Source organism: Cololabis saira, chromosome 10 (assembly GCF_033807715.1).
Source record: "Cololabis saira isolate AMF1-May2022 chromosome 10, fColSai1.1, whole genome shotgun sequence".
In the NCBI taxonomy this organism is placed as follows: Eukaryota; Metazoa; Chordata; class Actinopteri; order Beloniformes; family Belonidae; genus Cololabis; species Cololabis saira.
Genome location: NC_084596.1, coordinates 21,161,312 through 21,189,172, shown reverse-complemented (window position 1 = coordinate 21,189,172; position 27,861 = coordinate 21,161,312). Strand labels below are relative to the sequence as shown.

At 39.6% G+C, this 27,861-nt stretch overlaps 1 protein-coding gene across 1 annotated transcript; it reads left to right on the top strand.

Moving 5' to 3' along the window:
* Positions 1–1,869: 1,869 nt before the first annotated feature.
* On the top strand, positions 1,870–27,604 carry rab2a (RAB2A, member RAS oncogene family). Its single transcript, XM_061731997.1, has 8 exons — positions 1,870–2,082; positions 10,372–10,443; positions 12,127–12,194; positions 14,648–14,730; positions 16,473–16,565; positions 17,032–17,143; positions 21,278–21,346; positions 24,963–27,604. Exons 1-8 carry the CDS (start codon positions 2,037–2,039, stop codon positions 25,056–25,058), a joined length of 639 nt encoding a protein of 212 aa, XP_061587981.1. The 5' UTR covers positions 1,870–2,036; the 3' UTR covers positions 25,059–27,604.
* Positions 27,605–27,861: the final 257 nt, after the last annotated feature.

The following is a 27,861-nucleotide window of genomic DNA, read 5'->3' as shown; positions in this document are numbered from 1 at the left end:
ATATTGGAGTTGCAATAAGAGTTGCAGTTATTAGTCTTGCATTTTGTCATCTGAAGTTCTCCGTCCATTATAATAGAAAAAATATCGTTACGTTTGCACTCAAAAAGTGGCCCTCTCTTTTTCTATTCACGACTTATTTTTCCCCCCTCTCGATTTCAACAACGTGCATTGTATTGCAATTCCCCCGTGGAAAGAAGGAAGGAAGGGGGGTTAGTACAAGATACATTACACCTCCAAAATACCCTTGTACTTGACTAAATACTTTCAAAATGTAAAAGATGTTCACCACCATAACACTAGAGGCAGCTCCACAAATCACTTTCAGCCCAGGGTTAACTCCAAGAAAGGTTCAAATTCGTTTGCATCCTATTCTACCAACATGTGGAATTCCTTACCGACAGCCATAAAAGAGAGCAAATCCCTAATCTCCTTCAAATCTGCCCTAAAAAACCACCTACAGGAGGCTGCTACTCGTAACTGGGAATAATCAAAGCCTCTACTGCACATCCCGCTGTTTCCTTCTGATTATTGTTTCTTGTTTTTGTTTTTTGGTTTTGTTTTCTGCTTTTGTTTTGTATTACCTAGCTTATTCTATTTGTCTCATCACCTTTTTAGTCTCTCTCGGGGCAAAATAACAGTAAATTCCCCCCTTTTCTTTTTTTTACAATCTTCCCTACAAAGTACTGCTTCTTACCTGTATGTCATTCAATGTTATATGAGTTTAAAAAAGGTCTCCAATGTAAACAAGTGTAATGCTTTCTTGGAATAATGCCTTTTAGTTAGGGATGGGCGATATTTTACTGTTCACGATATACCGTCAAAAAATTTCCCACAGTAAGAATTTGTCATCTCGCGGTAAAAACGATAAATTCCTGTTGATGACGTTTTTGTGTAAAGCCGGATTTATGGTTCTGCGTTAAATCAACACACAACGTACGTGAAGGAAAGAAAGAAAGAAAGAAAGAAAGAAAGAAAGAAAGAAAGAAAGAAAGAAAGAAAGAAAGAAAGAAAGAAAGAAAGAAAGAAAGAAAGAAAGAAAGAAAGAAAGAAAGAAAGAAAGAAAGAAAGAAAGAAAGAAAGAAAGAATCTCTTAAAATATGAAAGAAAGAAAGAAAGAAAAGCCGGATTTATGGTTCTGCGTTAAATCAACACACAACGTACGTGAAGGAAAGAAAGAAAGAAAGAAAGAAAGAAAGAAAGAAAGAAAGAAAGAAAGAAAGAAAGAAAGAAAGAAAGAAAGAAAGAAAGAAAGAAAGAAAGAAAGAAAGAAAGAAAGAAAGAAAGAATCTCTTAAAATATGAAAGAAAGAAAGAAAGAAAGAAAGAAAGAAAGAAAGAAAGAAAGAAAGAAAGAAAGAAAGAAAGAAAGAAAGAAAGAAAGAAAGAAAGAAAGAAAGAAAGAAAGAAAGAAGGATAAATTCCCGTTGATACGTGTTTGTCTAACAAACATGGCAGATCTGAGTCATTACAGTTTTGCAGTACAGGTGTACTAATTTAATTGTTTTTTATCAATTCAATTTAATTGGTGTAGTTTAGTAGTAGGCCTATTTATTATTCTTTTAGAGCAGTGTTTTGGGGGCTCCAAAGACTGAATGTGGTGATAGATAGAAGGTGGAGTTGAATTGTTATTTTTTTTATCGTCATTTTTATTGTTATCAGGATAAATGCCAGAAATTATCGTGATCAATGTTTTAGTCCATACTGCCCATCCCTACTTTTAGTTGACTTTCTATCAGCGAATCTGTACTGTCATGAAACTGTACCTGATCCTATGCAACTCTCCTAATAAATTCTTCAATCAATCAATTCCGAGCGGACCCTGAACGCACCATTCTGTAGCGTGGCGAGGGCGGGCCGTGTGACGTCACCCGGGGCTCTGGCTGTTTATTGTTCCTTCCTGGACGCCGACGGAGAGGCGACAAAAACAGGCTAGCGAGCCGCCGACTACCCTCTTCACAAGCTTCCACGGCCCGCGTTTTCTTTTTAACCAAGGTGTTAACGGTTAGGACCAGGTGACTGCACGAAGCCGAGGCCGCCATGGCGTACGCGTACCTCTTCAAATACATCATCATCGGGGACACGGGTAAGCTGCTACCCGCTAGCCGCCAGGCAGCGCTGCATTTCCGCAGTGTTGGACGGAGCAGTGACGTGGTGCAGGCGGGGGGGGGGGGGGGGGGGGGGGTGACAGCTCCCCGATCAGGCTCCTTATTACAACCCTTACTGTTGCAAATTAAAGTGGTGGATAAATAAGAGCCCCCTGTGCTGGCAGACCCCCCACCTGGTACCTGGTACCTGGCGGGGCAGATGTTGACAGCTGCAGATGTTGGGCCCTGGGTGGGGGGAGCCGGGGCTAGTGCCGCGTTCCATTTGTCCTCGGAAGTCGGAATTTCCCAGTTCCCAGTCGGAATTTTCAAATGGAACGCCCCTCGAAGTGGGATTTCCTACTGGGAAAGTGGGAGAAGCTTCACCACCCCCGAGTTACCATTCCAAGATGGCTGCCATTCCCAGTTCCGATTTCCGAGGTAAATAGAACGCGGCATAGCAGGCACCGATCCTGCACTAAACACTGGAGAAACTGCTGTCACGACGGAGAATTACCACCCCCCTGGTCCCTGACATATTAGGCAAATAAGAGCACGTATTTCCTCGTTTTGGATGCAAAGCTATGGTCGTTTGCAGGGGCGATTTTAGCGCATCTTTTATTGCTGGACCAGGCCATCCACGTCAAGCTAAAGCCTGATTTATGGTTCCGCGTTACACCGACGTAGAGCCTACGGCGTAGGGTGCGCGTCGCCGCGTACCTTACGCCGTAAGCTCTGCGTTGGTGTAACGCGGAACCATAAATCAGCCTTAATAGTCCCTGAAATGGCGTATACCGGCTCTGATTTCTCACCATGTTTTCTGTTCACCGCTTAATGCATCTACGCAGCTTTCATCAGTGTTTCCGCAGGGTTTTAAAAAGTATTAAAAAGTGATAAATGAAAATTGCCAAATTTAAGGCCATTAAAAGTGTTAAATTCACTGTCAGAGGTATTATTTTTTTTTAAATTGGTATTATTTTTTACCTTTTACATTTTAAGCAGTCTATTTTATTGTCATTCACAAAGTGAAATAAATGTGAAACATCTGGTCAACATCAATGAGTCTATAAATCTGTTCTGTATAGTGTTCTATAGTTCAAAATCTTAATGTTGTGACAGTTTTTAAAAAAAAATCTGAAGGTAGTGAAAAAGGTATTAAATTGGTATTAAATTTAACATAAGGATTGCTGTATAAACCCCCGCATTTCTGTTTTTCAAAGCTATTGTGAGCTATTGTTTTATATTTTTTTTTATATCGTGTTGCAACCTCAGTGTAAAGCCAGTGACTACGTAGGTAACATGTGTTTACTGTGATGGGCCTTGCTCAGTTATCAGAATCAAAATCAGAAACAGAAAGGGGGTTTATTTCCAAGTTTGTCAACACACACGAGGAATTTGTTGTGGTGATTGGTGCAATACAGTAAGAATAAAAATAAAGATAAAAAATAAAAATATAAAAGCAAACAAATATATATGGAGATAAACTGAGAGATAGAATAAAGTAAAATGTATAACAGGGATAAACAGAAATGTACAATATGAGGATATAGTGCCGGATGTGAATCTTTACAAAAAGTGACGTGGGATGACAGATGACAGATAAAATGTATAAACAGAAATGAACAGTATAGGCAGAAATGTACAATATGGGGTTTAGTCTGGCAGCTTGTACACGTCCAATCCTGCTGCATCAAACACAGGCAGAGAAACAGATGTCAAAGGTGACATTATGTGAGTGTAAATGTAATGAATGTAAAATCATAGTTCAGGTAAGTGTTTTTGTTTCACAACAAACCAATTGGATTAATATTAACTTGGATGGAAAATAGTTGAAAAAATGTAATTATAGACGTCATGCTGTTTATCTGTGTAGTAAATGGTGCATGTAAACAAAACTTAGGTGGTCACATGGTTAAATGATCACTGTCTTGGGTTGCAGAGATATTGCAAAACATGGTTCATGTTTAGCACAGTGTTGTTTAGTTATTTCTAGCCCTGGCAGCTGTAAACAAGGTCTTCACTGGATCACATGTACATCTATAGATGCATTACTTTTAGTAAAGTTCAAGTCACTAGGGCAATCATCATGCATGCGTCAACAAAATGATCAAGTTCACATTACAGTTTTTAAAAAAAGTTCAGATACCAGTATGATTAGTTTTCATCATACAATATCAGGGAAAGAAATGTAGCTTTTTTCCCCCCATGTCCATGGAGTTCCACATCTTTAATTGATATATCAATTTATTTGCCCAGAAATCTAAAATCATTTTATATATTGTAGTTTTTCCTCATGTGGAATAGAAGAAAAGGAGGAGAAAGAGAGGGGGAAAAGAGAGACCAAAGTCTCATCCGTATTAAAAAAACTGTCATACTGGAATAATGAGTTGTTTTAGGATCTGTTTTCGACAACAATCAGAAGACATATATAGACTTTTATCTGTTTTGTTTACTACTTAGAGGTTTTTATTGATAGACGTAACATAATCAACAAAAAATGTCATTGCAAAGCAAAACAAACCATTTAACTAAAGTCCTATCACAGCATTGATGAAAAGTTGTTGCAATAAGTCCCAAATAATATTTGTTTCTTCTTATTTTTATATTTTTTCTAGTTCTTAATGTTTCATGACGAACAAAGAAATGGAACATCATAAACTCAAACTGGCGCCACAATATTCATCTTTCTAAAGAAGAGAGACTTTACTGAATTCTTATTCCTTAAATAATGGGATCCAAAGCTGCAGATGGCACAATGCTAAATGTAAAGTGTTATGGAAATAAAAAGATCAAATAGTAATTTTAGTCAAAATTACACACAGACATCAAATTCACAAATAATTCAGAGCAAAAATTGTACCTGTAATATTCATCTGTATGTACTGTTGGATCTTGGAATATGACTTTTTGTGATTTAAACTAGTCTTAATAGTGAAAAGTACATGTTAATGTGTCAGCTTATAATGTCACCAAGAAAACACTTCATACCTTCTGTTTTTAAACAAATGTCTGGAAATATGTTCAGAGATTACACTTTTTTTTTTTTACCTTTTTCTGTACTTATAGTTATACTAGTTGTACTTTATTTTTTATCCGGGAATACTGCACTGCCCCCCCCACCCCCATATTGTCAGGTTCTAATGTTGACTTCTTTCTGACCATCGAAGATTCATGTGTTTTTGTTCATCCTTTTTTTTTCTCTTAATCTGTCCTCAGATTAAAAGGCTTGGGGTGTCTGCTTCTGACATAAAATTTGATGTGTTGAGACAAAGCAGATGATATGTCAAACACGAGAGGACAAGTTTAATTCAGAAATCTTTCTGGTTTCCATGGTGATCATTGGTGTCTGCCATGTGCTATTTCTTCACGGTAACATTCCCCATAGAAACGTTATAATTTAAGTCAATCTGTTCATTTAGATCTGTACGTTACACCTACACATGGAGACCTGTTGCGAGTCAGGAAACAACCTCTCATCCGGATCCTCTGAATGTAGTGACATCTAATGACCTCTCAACTTTAACATCAGGCACTTTGTCCTGGGTGATGTGGAGGGCTGTTGTAGCCATCGGTCCAACTTTCTCCAGGGCCCCCAGAACCGCCCCAGTCTGGGAGCTCATCCAGCCTCGCCTCCTTCTGCTGCCTCGGCACAGCGCACCCTTTCCACCCACAGCCACAGGACCAACGACTGCCAGTGGGATTATAACTACATGTGTTAACGCGGTGTCGACTTGCTCACACATTTACTGCCTTCCACCGGCTACGTCTTCTGGCATTGATGACGTAGTCACCATTAACTAGGTTTCTAACCACAGGTCAACATCTGTTCTTCCAACTACACAACCTAACAACAGTGTTTGCAAAGGTTTGTTGGAATGATGGTTTTAGGGAACAACTGCGTTGCAACGGTGGAATGTATTATGGAAGTTACCACTCTTGTCCGAATTATGGTTTTGGGAAATACTTGCATTGAACCTACATGGTTCCAGATATGTTAATTGCCAATGTAGTTATCAATGATGGTTTTGGGAACTGCAACCCCAGCCAACCAACCTAATCAACAACCGCATCAACAAAAGATATCCAAAAAGGTGTGCCGTGTAATAAGACTTTCAGTAAATATTGTTGGTTTTGTAGTAAAAACTTGGATGATCCAAGATGTTGATAGCTATTCTGCAGCCATCTTTGTTGTTTTGAATAGCAGCTCTTGGACGCTTCTGTATCAGTTGCTATTGGTTAGGTAGGTTGTGTATCTGTGGGAATGGCTCCTAGCCATCTGCTAGGATTCTCATTTAGTAACTGATGCTTTCTAAACCGGTAGATTTGTTGTTGGCAGTCCGTCCTGGGCTTTCCTGGCATTCTTGTAGTACTCCACTGGTCATATAACATTGGTGAGAGCCCTGATGCCTTTTTATTTATTTATTTTTTACTTCACAGTATATATTATAATTATACATTGACCATCATGGACAGACTTATTTTACAATGCAAAGCAGAAGCTGGGACATGAAAATGTAAACATTTTACTTGTATAGTTATTGATTTAACAGAGTTACTGGTAAAGAGAAGCAAATTCTGTTTTCAGTTGGACTTGTGGCCTCCTGCCAGGCTGTCCACAAATTTGATTGGCAAAAGGACAAATCAAGTCTGACCAGAAAATTATAGTCTGTGCACTTTTTCCTCTTTTTTTTTTTTTCTTTCTTTTTCTTTTTTTTTTTTAACCTCCATAAAATAGTCTGTCGGATTGCTGCCCGGAGATTTCTGAATTTCCAGAGACCAGTGAGTTTGGTCCCATCACTAAAATAAAGCATCCTTAGTTTTTATCAAGAGTTTAAGACTCGAGTTCAAGAAATTATCATCTAAAATTTCTAATGTCTCATTTGTGCACAGCATGGGATGTGATGACTTGTTTCTGACACACAGTTAAAAAAGAAAACGTAAAGCACCTCCAACTTATTTTAAACGCTTACTGAGGTTTGTGTGTATATGTGAGATACGTTCACTCAAACGAAGGGGCTAATTGTTGACGCAGCTTTCAAGGTCCTGGAAGACTGTGTTCTTGTAGAACGTGTCATATTCTTGTACTTGAAACACCTTTTGTATAATTTAATGTCAGAGGGTTGTTCATATGGATGGATTTTTGTCTTTGATTCCTCAGCAGCGGTTCAGTCTGCTGACCTTGGTGAGCTCCAGGTTACTGCTGTAGACGAGCAGAGAAACACTGCGTTTACATGCCGATAACACATCAGCCACAACGACCCTCTTCTTGATGCATTCATTAGTTTAATTGGAAAGCCTAGATTACTTTTAATAATTTCCTAATCTTAATGCCTCAACAAGAACATTTTCAATAATCTTTTTTTACTATGAGGCACAAGTTCATGTTTTTTACTCGGTAAAAGAGCTTATTTTGGATTAGTGTCAGTTTCTGCTCTAATATTAACCTCTGTTGTTTAATTATTATAAGCATGTTAGCATGTTCATTGAGGATGTTGAAATGTTTAGCCAGCTAAATAGCACTTTACACCAGCTTTGTTTTTAAGAATTTTATTACTACTAATTCAAACAGAGCATCTATTTTTTTTCTTATGTGTTCATCAGCCCAACCTCTTCTCTTAAAAACATGATTAAAACAGTATATTTGCATAACTCAAGTAGGATTTATGTCTAAATATTTATTTAGACAGTTTTTAAGGGCCTCTGTTATGAATGCCGTGTTGCTATGACAACAGTTAAAGTCAGCTTTCAGAAACCATAAAATCACATTAACTGCGTGTTCTTGTGTGAAAAACAAAGCTGTGATTTATACTTTCCTTTGCCAGATGCATAGTATATGTGCATTAGTTGGATAAGTTTACAACAAAGGCCTAAAATGCAAGGTTTAAGCCTGGATATCCCATCTTTGACATTATGGCTTCTAACTGCTGTGGGTTATGGTAAAAAGAGACAGATTTATTTAAAAAAAAAAAAAAGTCCACCAGGAGTTAAATATTGAGGTTCATACCGTAACATCCTTTCTCGGGTTGTGATTATTATTTTTTTTTTGTTTGTTTGTTTTGTTTCCCATCTTAATTTTCATGAGGTTTGTGGGCAGTAAATGGAGGAAACATTTGAAACAATAGTTTTTTTGTTTTTTTTTACCACTACCAAAACCTCCGGCATGATCTTTAGATATGGCCATCGATGTAGCTGTCATGCTGACGCACACCACCACTAACATTATCTGATCTAAGTGACATTTTCTCTGTTCTTACCCAAGAGAAGCAGTCTGCAGGTACTGCAACATCACTTACACAAACTTCACAGAAAATGTGTCACCTGACTACAGTGGAAACGTTTCGAGCAATGTGGAGGAGTCAAAAGTACAATATTTGTTTTTCAAATGTAGTGGAGCAAATAAAGTGCAGATAATTAGAAAAGATTACTTAAGTACATTTACTTTGTTACTGTGCACTCTTCCTAGAAGGCCCGCCCCCCAAAAGATGCTTTTGATAGCTGTTGTTTAACTTCATTCCTATAACATCAATTCCTACTTGGTCCCTCTTTCATTTTCTCTTCAGTCATTACTTTCTTTAGTCATTTAGTCACCTTCTGCATGATGTCCATGGTAGCTTGTGACATAGTGGCAGAAAGAAAAACACAGTTTTCACAAGAGACAACCGGAACAGGAGTCTGAGGTTATTTTGGCTGGTTTTTGCCAAAAGTAAGGATGGGAGACCTAGAGAGTCAGGCAATGCTTATTAAAAACAATCAAAAATTCCTTCATACGAAATTGAAACAGATTTATTTTTAACATGGAAAAACCCAACTTCTTAGTGGTGTTTGAACTTGGCACCTGGTCGCGTTGATCTGAAATGTACAATGGAAGCTAACCAGCCAATAGATGCTCTAATTATCTCTTAGATGAAAGCTGTGTTTGAGAAAATTCTCAAGATTCGTCTCTTTTGTTTTTGCTGTGCCGTTTTATGTTCTCAGCTGTACCTGAGTTAGATTCCAGGAGTTTTCCTTGGCATCTCATCAGATGGATGTTCAGACCTGTCTTCCACTTGCTGTGCTCAATCTGAACTCAAATTATATCCAAATGTTAGATTTGATGGAACTTATGCACTTCTCTTCCTGCCATAAGTGAGGCATTTGTTGGGCCAGGCGGCTGATACGGTGTGTAAATGGTACAGACTAATATCTGCACCCCATATATACCTTCCCTCGTCTAGAGCCCTCCATCCCTTATTATTATTATTATTATAATTATTATTATTATTATACAATCCCTACCTAGCAACAACAGTGTCCGACAGTGGTGAGCCTTGAAAACCGCAGAGGATCATCACTGTGTGTGTCCCTCTCCCTCCTTAGCATCTTTTTTTTGTTCACTCCATCCCTTAAAGCTGCTGTTCTTCTCTCCTGCCAACATCTAAATAAACTTGATGCACACCGACTCTTATTTTATATTTGGTTAAACTGCATTGGTGAAAACAAAGATTTTCAAAACAGTATTCCATAACAATATATTTTGTTTTCTTGAATGTGAAGGTCCGTGTTTCAGCTGTGGCAGCACTTGTGTCAGATGTTGTTTCGGTAGCAACATTTGAAATAAACAGGCTTCAGTGTCTCTCTTTTGAGTGATGTCACAGCTTGTTTGTCCAGTTCTTATACAGGCAATGGTTGTAGTGCGTGTCCCACAAATTGCAACTCAACAAACTTAATGTTTGTGTCACAGCATTTCCTCTTGCAATAACTAAAAATACTTCCAATTGTAAAGATTACCCATCTAACTCAGTAATCCAATATTCCAATGTTATCTTTTTGCTTTGAAATGAATAACCTTCATGTATTTGATGCATTTCATGTTTTTTGTCTCATTAAATGTTTGTTGATTGCTGACTGGTTATAACATTCAGAGCTGAAGTCACATGCAAAGTAATGCATTTAGTTACAGCATTAGTGCTCTTTGGGGGTAATGAAGCTGGGTTTATGGTTAGTAAACTGGGACTGACAGGGGTATGTAAGCTCCCTGTTGGGGTCATTTGAACTGGCCGATAATGCCTGTGCTTCCTTGTTAAATATGTAAGGGTTGTATTCATGAGACATTAATTCCTGTTGTATGTAACTCCCTGCAGAGCAGTGTCATGAGCCAACAGTGTTACTACAGTGTTTATGAATTCAGAGCTTGTTCATGGGATTCATTAATTCTTTTTATGTGTTTTATTTTGTTGTAGCTTGCTGGAGTTTACTGCTGCTTTGCTGCATTATAGCCTACTTTAATGTGCATTTTTCCCTCTTCTTTCCAGGTGTGGGAAAGTCATGTCTATTACTACAGTTCACAGACAAGAGGTTTCAGCCAGTTCACGACCTCACCATTGGTAAGAAGTCAAGAGTCTCCTTCTCCAACAGCAGAATAATTATAATACTTCGAATGTCATACACAGTCTTCATAATTTAGTAGCTGCTAATTACACAAACAGTTATGTTGGAAAGGTGTTGGTTCTTCAGCAAAGAAAATGCAAAATCTTGCTTGTTCCAACATGCTGAAGGCGTTCACCAATGTACTGCTGACATTTAGACAAATTAAATCACAATCAAATGAAAACCACAGCACAGAAACTCACGAGGCAAGGAGTTGTTTTGGAAATTTACCCCAGTAAAAAAAAAAAGAAAAACAAAAGAACCAAATGAATAAAAAATGATTTATTGCGTTTATTTAAAAAAAAAAAAAAAAAGAAAATAGTGAAGGTGCATTTTTGTGAGGTCACCGTGAAAATTTACAATGTTATTCATTTTGGTAACTTCAAGTCTGAAGTGACAAAGAAGAGATGATTTTTATATTCAGATGGAATTTAACTTCTCACATTGTTAATGAATACTTTTACTAATTAAAACAGTTTAGTTTTAAAATCTCACTAATATTGCAGGCATGTCTAAAAGCATGTGTAGTTTTTAACTAGTTCGTATGTCTTGGTTGATGGCAGCTTTAAGTTAACCATTTAATATTCAGTCTACAAGAACAGCTGAACAGATGAGTGAAAACATTACCTCAATTATTAAAGTAAAAAAACAACAACTCTAATTTACATTTACACCTAATAACAGTTACTTCATATGAGTTTAAGACCTGTTATTACATCTATGGTACCTACTCCTCTAAGCCACACAATCCCCATTTAGTCCTATTCAGTTTATCAAGGGCTGGCTAAGCCGCAAAGTTTATCGAGCAGGCAGCGACTCTGTCGAGGAGTCTGTTCACCTCACCACTGTGTTTGCTCTGGCTGCTCGTAGGCTCATCCAGTTGCAAAGGGAATCCATGCCACGGTCACCCTGTTCTTTCTTTGGACAGGGAAATGGATCAAAATAAACATTCAACACACTCTTAGTTTTAATGGCTAGGCTACATTCTTTTTACAGGCTGGTGTTATGTGAAAACAGTTATTGAATTGAAATGTACCCACCTTTTTAGAAAATGAGATGACTTTCCGGACTAATACACGTCTATATCTGACACTGCGATGATGTCAGTGCAATCTCGTGAGCAGATGATATCGGGTTTAGTTTTTCATGTCAATTGTCTTTGTTTCCTTTCCAATTAAGAGCTCCCATATTTTTTTTTTTGAAAAATAAATCAACTTAGGGGCAACTGGTGCTCTGAGCAGACCGTATGGCTTTCAATGTGTCAGGTGGAAGCAGACTACGCCCAGGACTGTCCGACAACAGACATGCGATATCAGCAAAACTTTAAAAAGCAAAGTCCTCTTAATATCTAGTTGTTGATAAGATCTCAGTTTCATAATGAGTGTATATTAGATGAAGCAGTTATATAAGTTACTATATCCAGTGTCATCAATATGTACTGTCAAAGGAATTAAGACTTAACAGTGTTTATTTTTTTCTCATTTTCTTTAATTTCCCATTTGTTGATATTCTCATTTCAGGCTCAGGTGAAAATGCTCATCATGTGTCAGTTTTTTCAAGAGCAGGACATTTTGATTAAGCCACTGCCTAATTAAACATCTTTTTTTCTTTCTTAATTCTTCTTTATTTTGTGTTTCCAGGTGTTGAGTTCGGCGCAAGGATGATCACTATAGATGGCAAACAGATCAAATTGCAGATCTGGGATACGGTAAACAATCTATACATTTTTTTTTTCCTTTTACACACGTGCGTATGTATATAATATACGCGTGTGTATGTATATATATATATATTTATTTTTTTTATTTTTTTATTTCATATAATATATATATATATATATATATATATATATATATATATATATATATATATATTACTGTATGTGTGTGTACGTGTAGTATCCCTTTTTATTCTTACCCCCCTTTTGAAACTGTTTTGAGACCCTTCAACCCAAATGTAATTGCTCAGAAACCACGAGATGCATTTACCTTTCCTTCCTTGGGAAACCCAAACTACATCAGCAAAAAGCAGCCTGCACCATGACCGGGCTGCTGTGTTCCTTCATGGGAGGAATCAAGTCTTTCATTGATCACCTGTCTGTACATGGTAGTGCCACCAAATTTGATCCAGAAATATTCTTTGCCATGAGCTCATCCTCAAAGTTCCTGAACCACTTGGGACAGTTACATAAAAATAATTTTATGGTTGTGTTCCCATTCGCCCGTCGATGCAGTAACGCTCTCTGCCAGCAGGTGGAGTTAGAGCTCCATGGAAGATACCTGCTTTGAAAGGAGCAGCAAGGGTAGAAGGCCGGCGACATAAGCACCGGTTCTCAGGTCTCACACTGATCCATTTCCTCCCACCATGAAGCTGATTATATTCACCTGGTTGTGCAGGTGTCCAGCTAAGTGTGGTCAAAATAAAATCCAGACAGACTTGACTGTGTCATTATGGTATTTGTGCAATCACACACAAATGTCAAACAGCAACCAACCGAGAAACCATTTAGATCATTGTTTGAGCTGCACTTGCCATGTAAATAAGCGTGAGTGGGTGTGGGTGTTTGTTTCTGCACACGGGCCTTTCGGCCAGATGGCAGACCAACACAGCGTTCCTGCTCTTTCACCCTTATTTATCATTTATTCGCTAATGGTGTTGGTGGCCAGTTGACCCTTGTCTGAATCTTCAGTGACTTGCTAACATGGAGTTTATTTCACTGACTGAATAAGTTGCGAACATCATAGAGTTTATTGGACTTAAAATCTGAAGTGTTCTCTGGCTGAGTTGCCTAACTTGTCGGTTTGCTAAGTGACCAGCTAATACTCTGACTGCTTCATTGACCAGTAGTCAAGATTTCGGGGTGACAAATTGGGTGTCTGGTCCTCTTACTTTCTGAATGATTCATTGCCTTACTGTGTTGCTGCCTGCATGTCTGTCTGACTGTCTGGTTTTTCAGATGAGGTCAGAGTAGTGCAGGGTTCGCAGCTGCTTGGATAGAGTGCCGTCTTGTTTTGTACTCTGGGCTGGACGAACACAGGCAACATTGTTAACGTACATTGCAGAGAGACCGGGAATGAATAGACATTGTGTTTGGGGGTGGTAAGAACGCTGGACAGGGAAAGCAATGACATAAAGAGGGGAGGTCCAGTGATTCATAGCTGAATAAGGTACGAGGTGACCGGATGCTCTGGATCCAGATCATTCGGTTACCTGTTAGCTTCAGTTGGGTCCACAAGTATTTGGACAACAAGGGCCTTTGTATGATCTGCAAGTAAGGGAGACGATCATTCGCCTTAAAGATGCAATGTAAATATGTGAGATAAGGGAAAACCCTTATATGTGACCAAATACACAGTTTAATACATTCTCAAAAAGAAGAGGGCACTCGTGAGGTCAATAACATCAAATGAAAGAAAGTAACTAAAGTGGAAGCTCACAGAAGCCTTTCCTTGGTGAAGAAAACAAAAGTTAAGAATCCTCTATAGCGAGTATGTTTTTCATTGAGGAAATATAAAAGCAGGAGACGCCTTCATGGATTTAAATGCAGAGTTTACAACAAGGTGCAAACTACTATAGAATTTAAAAACATGAAAGACAGATTTGTTTTTACCAGAAAAACATTTCAATTTCATTTGGGATCAGGTTCTTCAATCAGATTAAACAAAAAAATTATGTGACTGGGAAAGTAAGGAGAACGCATACACCATGTATCAAGCATTGAGGAGGCAGCAACTATAATCGGTAAACAAAAGCATAACTATAATCCTCACTGCAGCACCACATCTAATGTGACCTTCTTTGTTGATTATATTAATAGAGAGACTGGGAAGTTTCAGATTCAAGCAGAGTGAAAGAAGGGACTCTGTGAAAGATGGATAGAGACTGAAAGCAACAACTCTGTTATATCCAGTTACAGGCTGTGTGACGTCTTCTCCACAGTTGAGTGAAATCCTGGAGCTGGATTCAGCTCAGGAATCAGGAGTGTTTTGAAGAGGACTCAGATAAACAGACTAGCTGGATGATGCATCGTATGACTGAGATATCTGGCCTGTGGGGCCGTAGGACAGTCTGCACTGTTAAAAAACCCAAAATACTACATTTCTGCATATGTTCCATCTATTTTCAATGTTTACTTACTACTATATGTTTGTGTCTCTCCAGGCCGGCCAGGAGTCTTTCCGATCCATCACCAGGTCTTACTACAGAGGAGCAGCAGGAGCACTGCTAGTCTATGACATCACAAGGTAACCCACCCTGTCTGCACGCTCAACATGCCTTCAGGGATGCTGTGAGAATGGCATTACTCAAAGTTCAGCATGTTATCTTACAAACACCCCTGCAGCAGCAGGCTCCATGTGGAAGATGTGAGCATATTGTGACTTGTGAATTATTAAAAATTAATCCATTAATACATATAGAAACTAACTTGACTTTGTCAAGTTGCCTAAAATAGCTTCTGTTTGACTAGATTGTCTTATAAATCTGCAAGAAGAAAAGGCTTTAAGAAAGGAAACATTTCAGTGAAAATTTTGAGTTGTTAATTTTGTGAGCACAAACACATTTCAGCCAACATTTAAAAAAAAAACAAACTGCAAGCATAGTAGTGCAGGCACCAGTTATTTTCCAAAGTCCTTATTTTACAGCTCATTGGTTGTGGTCTCTGCTGTTTCAAATCTACTTCAGTGTTCAGGTTTTTTGCTTTTTTTGCCTTGCTGTTATTGCAAACGCGTTTGAACTTGCACATACTCCTTAACTTGATCATGTTTAGCGAGCAAACATCTGGAGCTGCTTATCTTAAGATGTAAAACAAGCTACATGAAAGACTTTTTGGAAGGGCTCTGATACTAAGCTGTGTTTTTAGTTATTGGTGTTTCATTTAAATAGGATTTTAAATTACAATAGTTAATGTCTGACTGTAGATCGACAGAGTCCTTAAGTTTTAGTTTCATCTTGACTCTTTGTAGATGTACATGAGTTGATTATATGTTGTAATACTGCAAGAAAGGAATGTCAACAACAGTGTCCTGCGAATAACAAGCTCACATTCCAGATCATTTACCAACTTACCTGTTGTGTACGTTTGTCATTTTCATCCTGGTAAATGGCAAGTGAGACTCATAAACATTTCCTTAGTTTCACAGGTTTTTGTTCAAAAACAATTTGTTCTAGGCCAAAATAAAGAAAATGTCCCCCTATTGAGGATTGATTTAATAGTTGTTCATTGCCAAAGGGATTGAAGTTGGTGAATGAATCAACAGTATTTGATGGCAGTTTATCCAGTGGCCATTTAAATAATTTATTTAGAACAATAAATAGGAAAGTTGTGGCAGTGCTAAAGGAAGCATGTGGTCATTAAACGTCATCCAAAGAGAAGGACTAGTTGAAAGAAACACATTTGCTCTCTTACGCAATCCTTCAAGATCACTTTATTTAATTTTTGTGCTGCTTTTTTCTCAATCTACACCAGCAAATTATGATGCAGAGAAACCAGCAGTAAGTTGACGTTCACTGTGTCTTCTTTCCGGTCCCCGGAGAGCCACCTGAATTTTTTCATTTTTTATTGATGCACCTATTTAACTCCTGATGCAGTTTCTGAACATTTCCCCAATGTTCACTTTTTCTTTTTTCAGATTCTTGCAGGACATGAAGAGCTGAAGCTTTATCTTTATCCATAAACTGCAAACATGAATAGATTTTGAGGTCAATGCATCCAAAACCACAGAGCACTAAGTGTATTTTTCTCTTCAGACTTGCACAGGAAGATGAGATGAAGTTTCTTTTTTTTTTTTTCTTATATAAATGGTTGCATAAACTGCAAGAGGAAATGGTGCACGTGTTACTCAACAATTTTCAAGGGAAAGTAAAATCTCTTAACATCTTATATTAGCGTGGGTGATTCTATGACAGCAGATGGTGCATCTGTAATGTTTTCAGTTTCAAAGTGGAATCAGACTTCAGCCAAAAATCTGTGTGTGTGTTTCAACAGAAGGGACACTTTCAACCATTTGACGACCTGGTTAGAGGACGCCCGCCAACATTCCAACTCCAATATGGTCATCATGCTTATTGGTAACAAGAGGTAATGTTTTTATTTAGCTATTTTTCCACCCCAGTCCTAATTTTACACTATAATCAATGTTCCACTTTTTTCTTGTTTTTTGTTTTGTTTAGTGTTTCTATCTGTAATTGTGCTCAAATTCAAATGAGGACTTCACTTCTGCTTTTTTGTGTACCTGAGATTACGTAACGCAGCAATGCTGTTTTTACTGTGGTAAATAAGATCATCAGCTTTAAATGAGGAAGTTCACTTCCCCAACACACATCACTTGGTAAAAGTACAGCTCACGCCATACTTGAGGTTACATAATCATGTTATATTTGGGGGTGGGGGGTTGCAGATTGCCATCAGTATAAAATTTACATGGAGATATTACTCTGTTCAAAAATAAAATACGCACCTCAGAGGAGAAGCTCCTTGATCGAAGGTCAGACATCTCTTTTAAAGTGTATCACAATGACCGTGTGTGTCTTTGTGTGTGTTTTAGTGACCTCGAATTGAGGAGAGAAGTGAAGAAAGAGGAAGGTGAAGCTTTTGCCAGAGAACACAACCTCATATTCATGGAGACCTCAGCCAAGACCGCCTCTAATGTAGAAGAGGTAATCGCATATAAAGATACCCAAAAGCATTCTGTGATGTCTAACCTTAATGACTTGTCTAAGGTTGCCGGCTTACCCAAACCAGGGTTCCAGGATGCTGTAAACGCCACTTGTCTTTGTAAAATATATGCTACTTCCTGCAGGTCAACGCTAACCCTTAACAGCTTTCCCCCAGACAAACAAGTCTGCAGTCACACCACGATTTTACACCAGTTATCTGCTCTTTCACAGTACCATGTGCTGTTTGTGTGGCTGACCTTAGGGCTCTGAAACGGGATCCAGACACAGAAAGACTTAACGGCAGGCCTATTATAAATGGATTGATTTATATCAGGAAGTGTGTTTAATCACTGAACCCTCTGGAGGCTGATTTGGTGGTTTGTCTTTAGCAAGCTGTTGAAGTGGATTCATTGACTGTCAAGTCTGATTTATATTTTGAGCTATACGGGGTATTACGCCTGTGTGATTACATAATAATTGTACAACTGCCCTTCGGAAGAGTAGTTGAGGTTGTTTTGGTAAATCATAGTGGTGTGATGAAGAGGATGACAACGCTGAACACCACGCCTGCTAATCATCAGCATCCTTTTGTGTGTAACTTTCAGTGCACTTACATGATGAAAAGAATAAATTACTACATTAGTCCTACCAAAATCATTTTTCAATGGATGTCAAATGTCCGATTAATGTCAAATTAAACAAAGCTTCTCACAGTCGGAGTTGCCAAGATGATGCAGTTGGAGCTCCGCTGATCTCGCTTGCAAACGTCCAGCCGGCCTGAAACTGGCCTGAATAAATGTCTTCAATAACTCTCTGAAGAAGAGAGTTATTGTTCTCATTTGGTTCTGCTGGATAAACCAAAGATGTATCCGTTGTTTTGGTGTAAGGCACCACAGGTCAACTGGGAAAGGCCGATAACACAAGGTGGATGCAGGCATAGCACCCCCTATCGTGGTGGAGGTTGACATACTTTGATCAGTTAAACCGCCCCCAAAATGCATATTGGGACAAAGAAAGGAGTCCAGCTAAAATGGCCTATTTGAGCTACAACGACAGCTGTGACTCAATAAAACTGCATGTAAACATAGTGGTTGGCCCCAGATTGCACCTCTCATGCGTAAAACATCCAGGTCAAGGAGATACAAGTATTCCTGGAATATCACAGGACTTCTTACCCTCTACGTTCGTCTTCATGGATTATTTGTTTTATCAAAATACAAATAATTGGCAGAAATTATTTAAAAAAAATAAAATCAAATGCACTTAATGTATTTGCTGTCGAAGTCTATGGTATTGAGTATTCTGCCTTGCGTATTACACATTTTTGGTGTATTTGAAGTCTAAATTTCTCTGTTTCCACTGAGAGGACTTTTCCATTTGTGCCGTGCGTCTGCATGCCGGAGCCGGCTGGAGCCCGACCGTATCACCTCCATATTAGCATCATGAACCGCAGTTGGTACAGCGAGTGCCAGGCTCCGCCCCTCAGTGTGACACACCCCTGGTGTTGTTGCAATGAATGTGCGGGGTGCTCCTCTGGGAGCTCTTTCTCACTTATCCAATCACATAAATAATCCCATCCTACATCGCACAGCATGCTAGCCAGAGCCACACTCTCACTCAATTCCTTATCTGTGTGAGTAATGTGTATGTGAGAACGTAGATTTCCCCCTCCTTCCTCTTTCCTGGCCTATATCATGCTAAAATTCTCAGCTACACCACTGTATAGCCGAGCTCTCTGGGGTTAAGATGAGGGGGGAGGTGTGTGTGTGTGAGTGTGTGTGTGTGTGGTATGATTAATTTGTCTCATTAGTGTCCTCTGAATCCTCCTGATACCCCTCCTCTCCTCTCTTCCCTTCATCTCTTTTCGCTCTATCCCTCCTCATCCCTCGACGTCCATCATTTGCTCTTTACCTCTTCTCCTTCACCCCCCCCTCCGCTGTGTCTTCCGCCCTCTGCTCATTTGTGTCGTCCTGCTCTATTCCATTCATTTCTTCCTCCCCCAGTTCCTTCCTCCCCCCATCATCTCCCTTCTTCTCTCTAGCACTATATCAACCAGTTAAAGTTCATACATATTCATAACCTCCACCCCACCTCCTCTCAGCGACATCCAGCAGCCAATCAGTGTGCAGGGTTTGTCGTCAGGGTCTGTGGGTGGACACTAGGGCTGATGGGATGGTCCTTAGAGACAGATGGAGGGATTCTGTAAGCATGTTTTCATCGTCTCATCTCTCCATTCTCACTCTTTTGGCACGTTCTTTTTTTTCTCTTGTGTTTTCTCCTCCGTTGTCTTTTTCTGCTCTCTTACTACTATTCAATTTATTTTGTGTTCCTAATTCAATGTTTTTCCCTTCTCCTTTCTTTATTCTGCTGTCATCTCCTACTGGTTTTCTCCCGTCTGCTCTTTCCATCAGTTTTCTCCCCCTCCGTCTTCTGCGCCTCTCTAACAGTTACTTAACCTTTCTCCCCTCCACTCACTCATTTTCTCAGTTTTCTGTCTTTCCCTTTTAGGTCCTCTCATTTTTCCTAACAACACATATCCGATACTCTATTACTTAAACCCAAGGAAAGAATGAAAGCATAGATTTGAATGGAAGGAGGTTGCAAGTATGTGTAAAAGGAAGGAAGGAGGACAGCAGTGAACGGGACAGAATACACAAGGGAGCGCCCTTGGGCTCAGTCTATTTCCGACTGGGTGTCAGATAGGAGTTCAGGACATATTTTCAGTTCCTGAACGTACTTTTTTTGGCCTGAGAAAGCTTCTTCTTGCATGCTGTTACTAGTGTGTGTGGTCTGAAATGAGCCTGCCCGGCTGCATTGTTCCTCCACAGATGTAAGTCTGGGATTGTCGGTGCTGTAGTTCATACCAGTTGTTGCTCTTTAATTAAGCTCCTTCCCGGACAAATGGTGGGAGACTGCATCGATACGGTAGTCGGAGGCCAGTCGCTCGGGGAGCTTTAGTCCTCTTTATTTAATCATCTTTGATCCTGACAGTGATGTTTGGGCGTTTGCGGGAGGGAGAAGACAGATTGCGTGTAGTCTCTATTTATCCTTCTCACATCCTGTTTTTGATCTGGTCGAAAGCGCGACTGCATCCTCTAACAAGGTTTACAGTCGTATCATCTAAACTTCTAAGGGCATCAGAAAGATCTCGAATTGTGTTCATTAAAGAATTTGAAGAAGTTCTTTAACCTCCTGAAGCCTGCAGAGAGCCGCACTTTAAAAGCATGTTCTACATCGGTGAACTGCTGGTGAATCACTTTTCTTTGTGAGTCAGCTGGATGATTAGGGGGCTTTAAATCTAGTTTGTCATAGAGACTTGAGGTGTGGTTCACCACTCCTTTCGTTTTTTTTTAGGGAGAATTTAGCCATGCATCTTTAAAAAACAGTGATTAATGGACTGTTTGTAATTAATTTGCAAACCTAGTAATTCCTCACCAATAATCTGGCAACCCGCACTTCGCCGTGCGAGAAGGACTGTTGATGTTCGGGTTTGGGTTTCATCTCAGCCGTCATTGAGCCAGATCTGGTAAACTCTTAAAAAAACATCCTGTGGTTTTATACAAAGTACGGTATGTTCAAATGAAACCCTGCACGTCTCAGGTGCTAATAAAATCCAAACATATTCACATACGCATATCCATTTCACAATGCCTGAGTGTTATTGTTGTCTGCAGGGTGTTGGTTTTTTGTTTTTCTCCGCCACTGACATAACTTGGGAATGCTTTGCTGTTCAGCAGCCAGCCTGCTTGTCTTTTTAGCCTCTGCAGTTGGCACACCTGAGGGGAATATACGACCAAGCAATTCACACTTTCTGTCTATATTGTGACAGCAAATAAACCCAAACGTGGTAGTTTAAGTTTTAAGACTGTGTAAAAGGATTTTCACACTCTTGACTGGAACCTTTTATTCGTCCTCGCAGAGAGCCATGATGGGAAAAGGAAAGTAAGATAGCTGAAAGCCCAACTCTGTTTGCATTCCTGAAATGTACACTGATTTATTTGTTTTCCCCTCCTAAAGATGTGAGACTTATTTGTGAAGAAATGTTCATAAGAGATGTGAAGGTTCATTTATAAGAGTCAGCTTGGAAATATGAATCAAATGTCCTTTCTGTGTCTCACTTCCCGTCTTACTCAGGCTTTCATCAACACAGCGAAGGGGATCTATGAGAAGATCCAGGAGGGAGTGTTTGATATCAACAATGAGGTGAGACACACCTTACCCTCATTTTTTCTTCCTCTTCCACTCTGAACCTCTTGTTTTTTTGTTTTGTTTTGTTTTTTTCCTCTTTCTGGCCTCTCTACTTCTTCCAGCCTTTGTTCTCGTTTTCCCTGCCCTCTTTCCCCTAAATGTGGTTTTCAAGCTGTGTGTGTGTGTGTGGTTTGCCATGCTCCCTGTAGCCTCAAAAAGAGGGATGAAAATACCCGTCTCTCTACTTCCTTTGACTCCAGCCAAGCAAAACTCCCTGCGTTCCTCCTTTCCTCCACTCTATTTTCCAGTCACACTCCCTTCACTCTTCAGCTCTCTCTCTTTCTGTCTCACTCTGTCTTGGCAACTTTCCAGCTCATAAATTCCTCACATCCCACAAGGTCTCAGTCATTCTGCAAAAAAACAAACACTCAGCCAGTCAGTCGGCCTGTAAGCTGCTTATCCAGCCAGTTGGTAAGTTTCTGATCCAGTCAGCCAAATTTCTATCTTCTTAGTGAAACGGCTATCAAGACGGGAAGGTCCAGAGGTCTCGCCTGTCAACAAGTTTTAGACGGACCGCCACGACATTAAAATGCCCAATTCCAGAAGCAGACTCCACCTTGATTTACACGTCCCTGAAAACTGAGGGACTGCACTTGCGCAGGGGGACACGTATTTTCCGAACCCAACTCAACGCTCTTTCACTTCAACCTGTTTGCAAATTATTGTGCAAAATTGATTTAATCAGATTCATTGAGCAAAATGTCAACAAATCTTGAGAGTTAGCCCAAACTGTCCCTTCTTTTCTTCCACTGAATGGTTGTAACTAGCTGCAGGTGCAATAGGTGTATCTACTGGGAGACAAAATCGTTAATCAGTGCAGACACTTCAATAGCTGTAGCCAGGAGTAATTAAAGCCTTGATATTTAGCTTTTTGGGTTGTTCCCATCTCCTTTATAAGGTGGAGCAAAGAGGGCTTGATTGACAGGAGCATGTTTCAGAAGGAAGGTGACTAGGTGCTGTGACAGTCTGAACTACAAAAAAAACAAACAATAATTATGTTTTCACCACATAACGTGTGCAACGATCATACAAGTCTATATGGCTGGGGAAAAAAACAACAAACAAAACTGGCAGAGCAGCATCAGGTTATCCCGGCTGTCTCTAAGTCTGTACAACAACCTCATAAAAAGAGGCGGGTTTTGCCAGGCATACTGGACGAGCCTCCACTCACCCTTCATTCACAAAATGGTGTCGAACTGGGTAACTACGTGCACATAAATCCCCTAACAAACCTGGTAAGAGATTGCTAACTTGTACGCTCAGGGATTAAAGGGGCCATCTGACTGAGCTGATGTGCAGCCCTCAAACATCTGCCGCCGCAGCTGAATGAGAACTGATTACATCACCACACGCAACTTTGTACCTCTTTGTAGTAGCACTTTCCTTCAAAAGGAATCATGTAAATGTTTGGTTTTAATGTCAAGCATATAGCATTGTTAAGACTTCAGTGATTGTAGCCATTTAAAGGAAACAGAAATGTCTTGTGCAGTTCAAACAAACTGTTTTCTCTCCTTCATTTGACTTGCTTGCTTTAAAGCAAATAAGTGCCACGGCTTATTCAGACACTTTGCAGACTGGTGAGCCCAGTATATTGCCTCCATCCCCGCGTAATCTCCCAACATAAATCACGTCTTGATCCTCGCATACAAGTGGTTCCCGAATTTGGGCCAGAATTTGCACCAACACGTGTGAACACATCTGAGCATACGGCGAGCTGATGTCGTCAATAAACAGAGCCGTGTGTGAATCCACTGGCTGCGTCCACATCTGGTTTGGAGCAAATGTGGCCCTTTTTTTTTTTTATCCAGCAAGTACAGGCATTCGGCAGACAGCACCGAGGAGAGCCAGCCAGCCAGCTAGTGTTTTTATTAGTAACAGTAAGACGAAGCGAAGGCAAGCCAGCCAGCCAAACCACATCAGCTGACTGGCTTAGAGAAAGAAAGGGAAGCCCCACCAGAAATGTTGGCAGCCACTATGAGAAAACACATACTCACTCACACACATGGCCTTAGCTCAATAAATGTGATTTAAAGGCATACAGCAGTTCCCAGAGGCACTACTGCTACCGAGTGTAGGAGAGGGAGTTACTCTGAGAGGGAGAGATAAATATATACAGAGCGAGGCTGAGTGTGTACTACAAGCTAGAGAGAGAGAGAAATGATGAAACGCAGAGGGAAAGTGAGCTCTACAGCGCGGAGAGATGAAAGTGTCTCCCTACCACCCACCTGCCTGACTCCCTCTCTGTTTCTCCTCTTTTATATGTGCTTTTCTCTCTTCTCCCGGTGTCCTTGAGTGCTGCTGCTGGTGTTTCCTTTGCCTTTGTGCAGCGCAGCAGCACCTGTTGCTTCTCCTGTGTTGTGATCTAATAGCAAGCCATGCAAGCACGGCGCACGGTTAATCTTTCCATGAAAGCAATAACACAGTTATTCTTTTCAGTCTGTGATTATAATTGTACATTTTTGTATGCGTAATTGTCTAGAGTCATTTTTAGACTTTTATTACAGAAATAGTGTAATCTGTAGGAAAAACAAATGGGAAAAGTCCACACTTACCCTCACTAATTAAGCAATAGACTCAAAGTTCTTTATGCAACAAAAACACTTTATTAACACAGAATTTTTAACATATCCTTTGAATTACACCACCACAAATTCTGAAGTACATGAAAGGTTTATGACCTACTACCGTAGAACATTTTGGGTTATGTCATTTTTTTTCTCCCTGTAGTTCATAATGATAACATTTTCCTGTGTAGCTTCTTCATAGAACAGACCTATGTACCATTTTAAACAAAACAGGTAAATGGTTGGCAGGAGGTTGTAGCAGATCCACCTTCTAGAAGAGATCTTGAGGACGCTGCCTTCAGTGTACAACCACACTGTTTTTTGCGTAGGAATAAAGCAATACACATAATCCTCTGAGCCTTCCGTCACATCTAAGATCATTCATGATAAAAATATTGGAGATCAGCCATGGAAAGGCATAGTATGGCCACTTTCACAACCTATTCATATCTACTATAATAAATCGTTGGTGGCTGTAAGCTCCTTTTACCCTTTTATCAATGAATCAGTGACACTAGAACCAAAACTGCCATTTCTATGCACTTTTCTGGCTATGATTGACCATGTTCTGTGCTGAAAACTGCTATAATAAGCCTGTAGAGGCAAAACAAATAAAAGGAAACGGACCTTATTAAGTAGGGACTCGACGGCAAAGGTTTGCATCTGCACAATGGTGATTAACCAATGATAAACTATTACTTGTGATTAGTAATTATTGGTTGTCTCATTAAGATGTCAAGGCAATTAATTTAGTTACTTGCTGCTTTGCTATGTTTTCTCCACATCAAAGATTTATAAAGAAATGGTTACAATAAAGAAAATTCAGAATGTCTATATGAAATGTGAGAATATAATGAAGAATATTAAGTAATGTCACTAAATAAATAAATAAATAAATAAATAAATAAAACTTGCCCTCCGACTGCTATGATAGAAACCTTTTCTTCTGATCAGCTGGGATCTCATGCTCTCATTTATTTGAATGTTGTGTGTGTGTTTCCTTGCAGGCTAACGGTATTAAGATTGGACCTCAGCATCCTACCACCAACTCCACACTGTCCAGTAGCCAGGGAGGCCACCAGGCTGGGGGGGGCTGCTGCTGAAGCCCCAAAACACACCTCCTCCTCCTCTTCCTCCTCTTACCCCTCTTCCTCCGGTCCTACCCTTTCTTCTCCTACCCTCCTTTGCGTTTCTACAGAATTGTCCCGGCCCACTAATGGTTTAACCTCTTTCTACCGCTTCATTCTTTCATCCATCTATCCTCGTGTCCTGAGTCTCTTGAGGATCCTCATGAGTCAATCTGACTTCCTACAATCTTATAAAGACAAAATCAGCTTCACCTGTACATTTAATCAATTTAGAAGTGTCCACTTTTTTGTTTTCTATAGATAATGAGATTTTAAACTTTTTTTTTTTTTATTATTATTATTTATTTAAAACACACCCACACCGTTGCTGGAATATTTAGTGTTATCCCAGCAGTTTAATTTATACATTTTCTCTAAACTGAAATGGATGATGTATTTCAGAATCTCAAAATCACACAAACCCATCTTTGGTCATGTGAGCTGACTTTGTCTAGAGAGCAGTAGGACTGGAGGTAGAAATTAAACTCTCTTAATGACTGACTGTATGGAAAAAAACCGGGTACTATGTTGTGTCTATACACACATCAGTTCATGTTTTTAAAGACTGTGCTGATAGCGGGACGTGTTTCTACATGCTGAGTCAGTTTTCGTGCTGTGCCTGTGTGTATAGGGACGATAAAGGTATTCCAGGATGTCAGTTTGTGCAGTGTGGGATAAATTCAAGTCACTCTGTATTATTTGTCCATAAAAAAAAGTCAAATTGTTGCCATTTTTGTCCATCCTTTCCTCGCTTTTTTTTCTTGTCATGTTACTTTGTTCTCTTCCCGTTTTTGTGCCCTTTTTTTGTTGACTTGCGGATGATTTGTATTTAAAGAACACTAAAAACTGGTTGTGGCTTAAAGAGTGTTTTAAAACCACCTGGGTAGAGAATAAAGACCAAGCTGGTGTGTGAACATGAGTCCTTCTGGAGCAACAGAGGAAAGCTGAAACGTTCAAGAATCCTGACAGTGATAGCTGCATTATGAAGTTAAGTCGTAAGATTTGGGAAAGATTGAAATGGAAATAAAAACATTCTTTTTTTTTTTCTTTTTAAATCTAAACCATATTTATCAGGCTCAGTTCTGTGTATATATGGCTCTTTAGTTTTCTGTAACTCTTTTTGGATGTTTAAGATAAAAACGGCTTTGTCGTTGTGATCTAGTTATGTCTTCACCAGGAAATGGAAAAAGACGCTGCTCTGGTCCTTCAGCTTTTTAGCATTTTTAATGATTCTCATTTAAACCCAAAGGAACTCCACCCCCCCTGTTGCATTAAGGTTGGAGGAGCCTTTTCTTTTAAATGACAAATATAAATGGTAACAGGCTATTAACAGGACGGAGCAGAGGCATTCGAAGTCCCTGATGGGAAACAGACTCCACCTGAAAATGTCAGGGCTTTTCTCTTTTAAACAAGCTAAGACTTCACCATGAATTAGCTGGCAGATATAATGTGTATTGTTTAAGGCTTGATCAGTGGCTGCTGCAATGTCTTTTTGTTTTCATTTTGCTTCAAGATCCAATGTAATACGCACCATTTTATTCCTATGGCTGCATTTTGCTGCTTTTGTTACTTATTGTTCACCCCTTTTTCTCTCATCCCCAATCTTCCTCAGACTGTGCGGTCACGATAGCTCTGTACATACTGTTAATGCCAAATTAATGTGCTTATCTGTGTTTTATTAATGGGCAATCGGGGCGGGGGGGGAACACATCAGCTACACCACTTTAGTCTAACCTGAAATCCTGAAATCAGCTGTCTGCCTTAACTCCGACCCCCTGAGAGATTTGGACAGCTGCGAAAAAAAAAAAGTGAATGACCCTTGACCAGGCATTTTACCACTGACTAGCTCGCCAACAATGCATAACACATGCATAGACGCACACTGAAGGACATGTCTTAGAAAGAGGCCTAGTTTGGATTGTTGGAAATCGGGGCATTTGAAATTCTTTCTTTTTTTTTTTTATCTCCCCCTCTCTCTTTCTCTTTTTCCATCCCCTCCATGCGTGCATACACATCCAGCCTGCATACAGCACATGTGTGCACGAGTAGATGATGCATATGTGTAATCCTGTCTATCTAACCAAGCTGTGTTTCCTCTCCAGCCTAACTGTACAACTGTTTTGGGTTTCACAGCAGTGCAAGTGAAGTCGTTTTCCTTGGCAGTGTGTTCTTCTATCATTTTAGTTTTATTATTTTTTAAATTCCTAGATATATTCAAGCAGTTATTAAACTTATTCTGATGATTATCCTTTGTAAAGCAACATGTATTGTATGTATGTGTGTGTGGGTGCGTGTGTGTGCGGACCCAGAGGGGTTATGGGTGGAGGATCAAACCAAACGTGACACATCTATTATCTATCTATCTATGGATTACCTATGTGGCCCTCCTCTGTCGCTCTTCCCTCTTCTTCCTGCTTCTCCTCCTCCCCGACATTATTTGCTGTGTTTGTTCTTTGGAAAAAATAAAACGTAAAAAAAGGAAAAAATTAAAATGCTATCACAATAAACTATAATAAAACATTCTAATCTCTAAACATGTAATTTTGATGGTTATGTGGAGATGTTAAAAAAAAGGCAGAATTTGTAACTTCTACTCCTTTTTAAAATGATTTTAAGCTATCCATCCTTCTCCTCGTTGTATGAAGGGATGTGTGTCCACATGCCGTTTTTTCTGTATCTGACTCGGCAACTAAAATGAAAAAAAGGAAGGACTTGTACGCTCCTGTGATGCTTTTCGACCTTCAGCTGTCGTGGAGACGGCACTCCCTGTCCAAGGATC

Bases quoted from the DNA above. Each gene is read 5' to 3' on its own strand.
- rab2a (XM_061731997.1), top strand. From the start codon at position 2,037: ATGGCGTACGCGTACCTCTTCAAATACATCATCATCGGGGACACGG. The intron at 10,444-12,126 runs GTAAGAAGTCAA...TTGTGTTTCCAG, and splicing joins AGTTCACGACCTCACCATTG to GTGTTGAGTTCGGCGCAAGG. The intron at 12,195-14,647 runs GTAAACAATCTA...GTGTCTCTCCAG, and splicing joins AATTGCAGATCTGGGATACG to GCCGGCCAGGAGTCTTTCCG.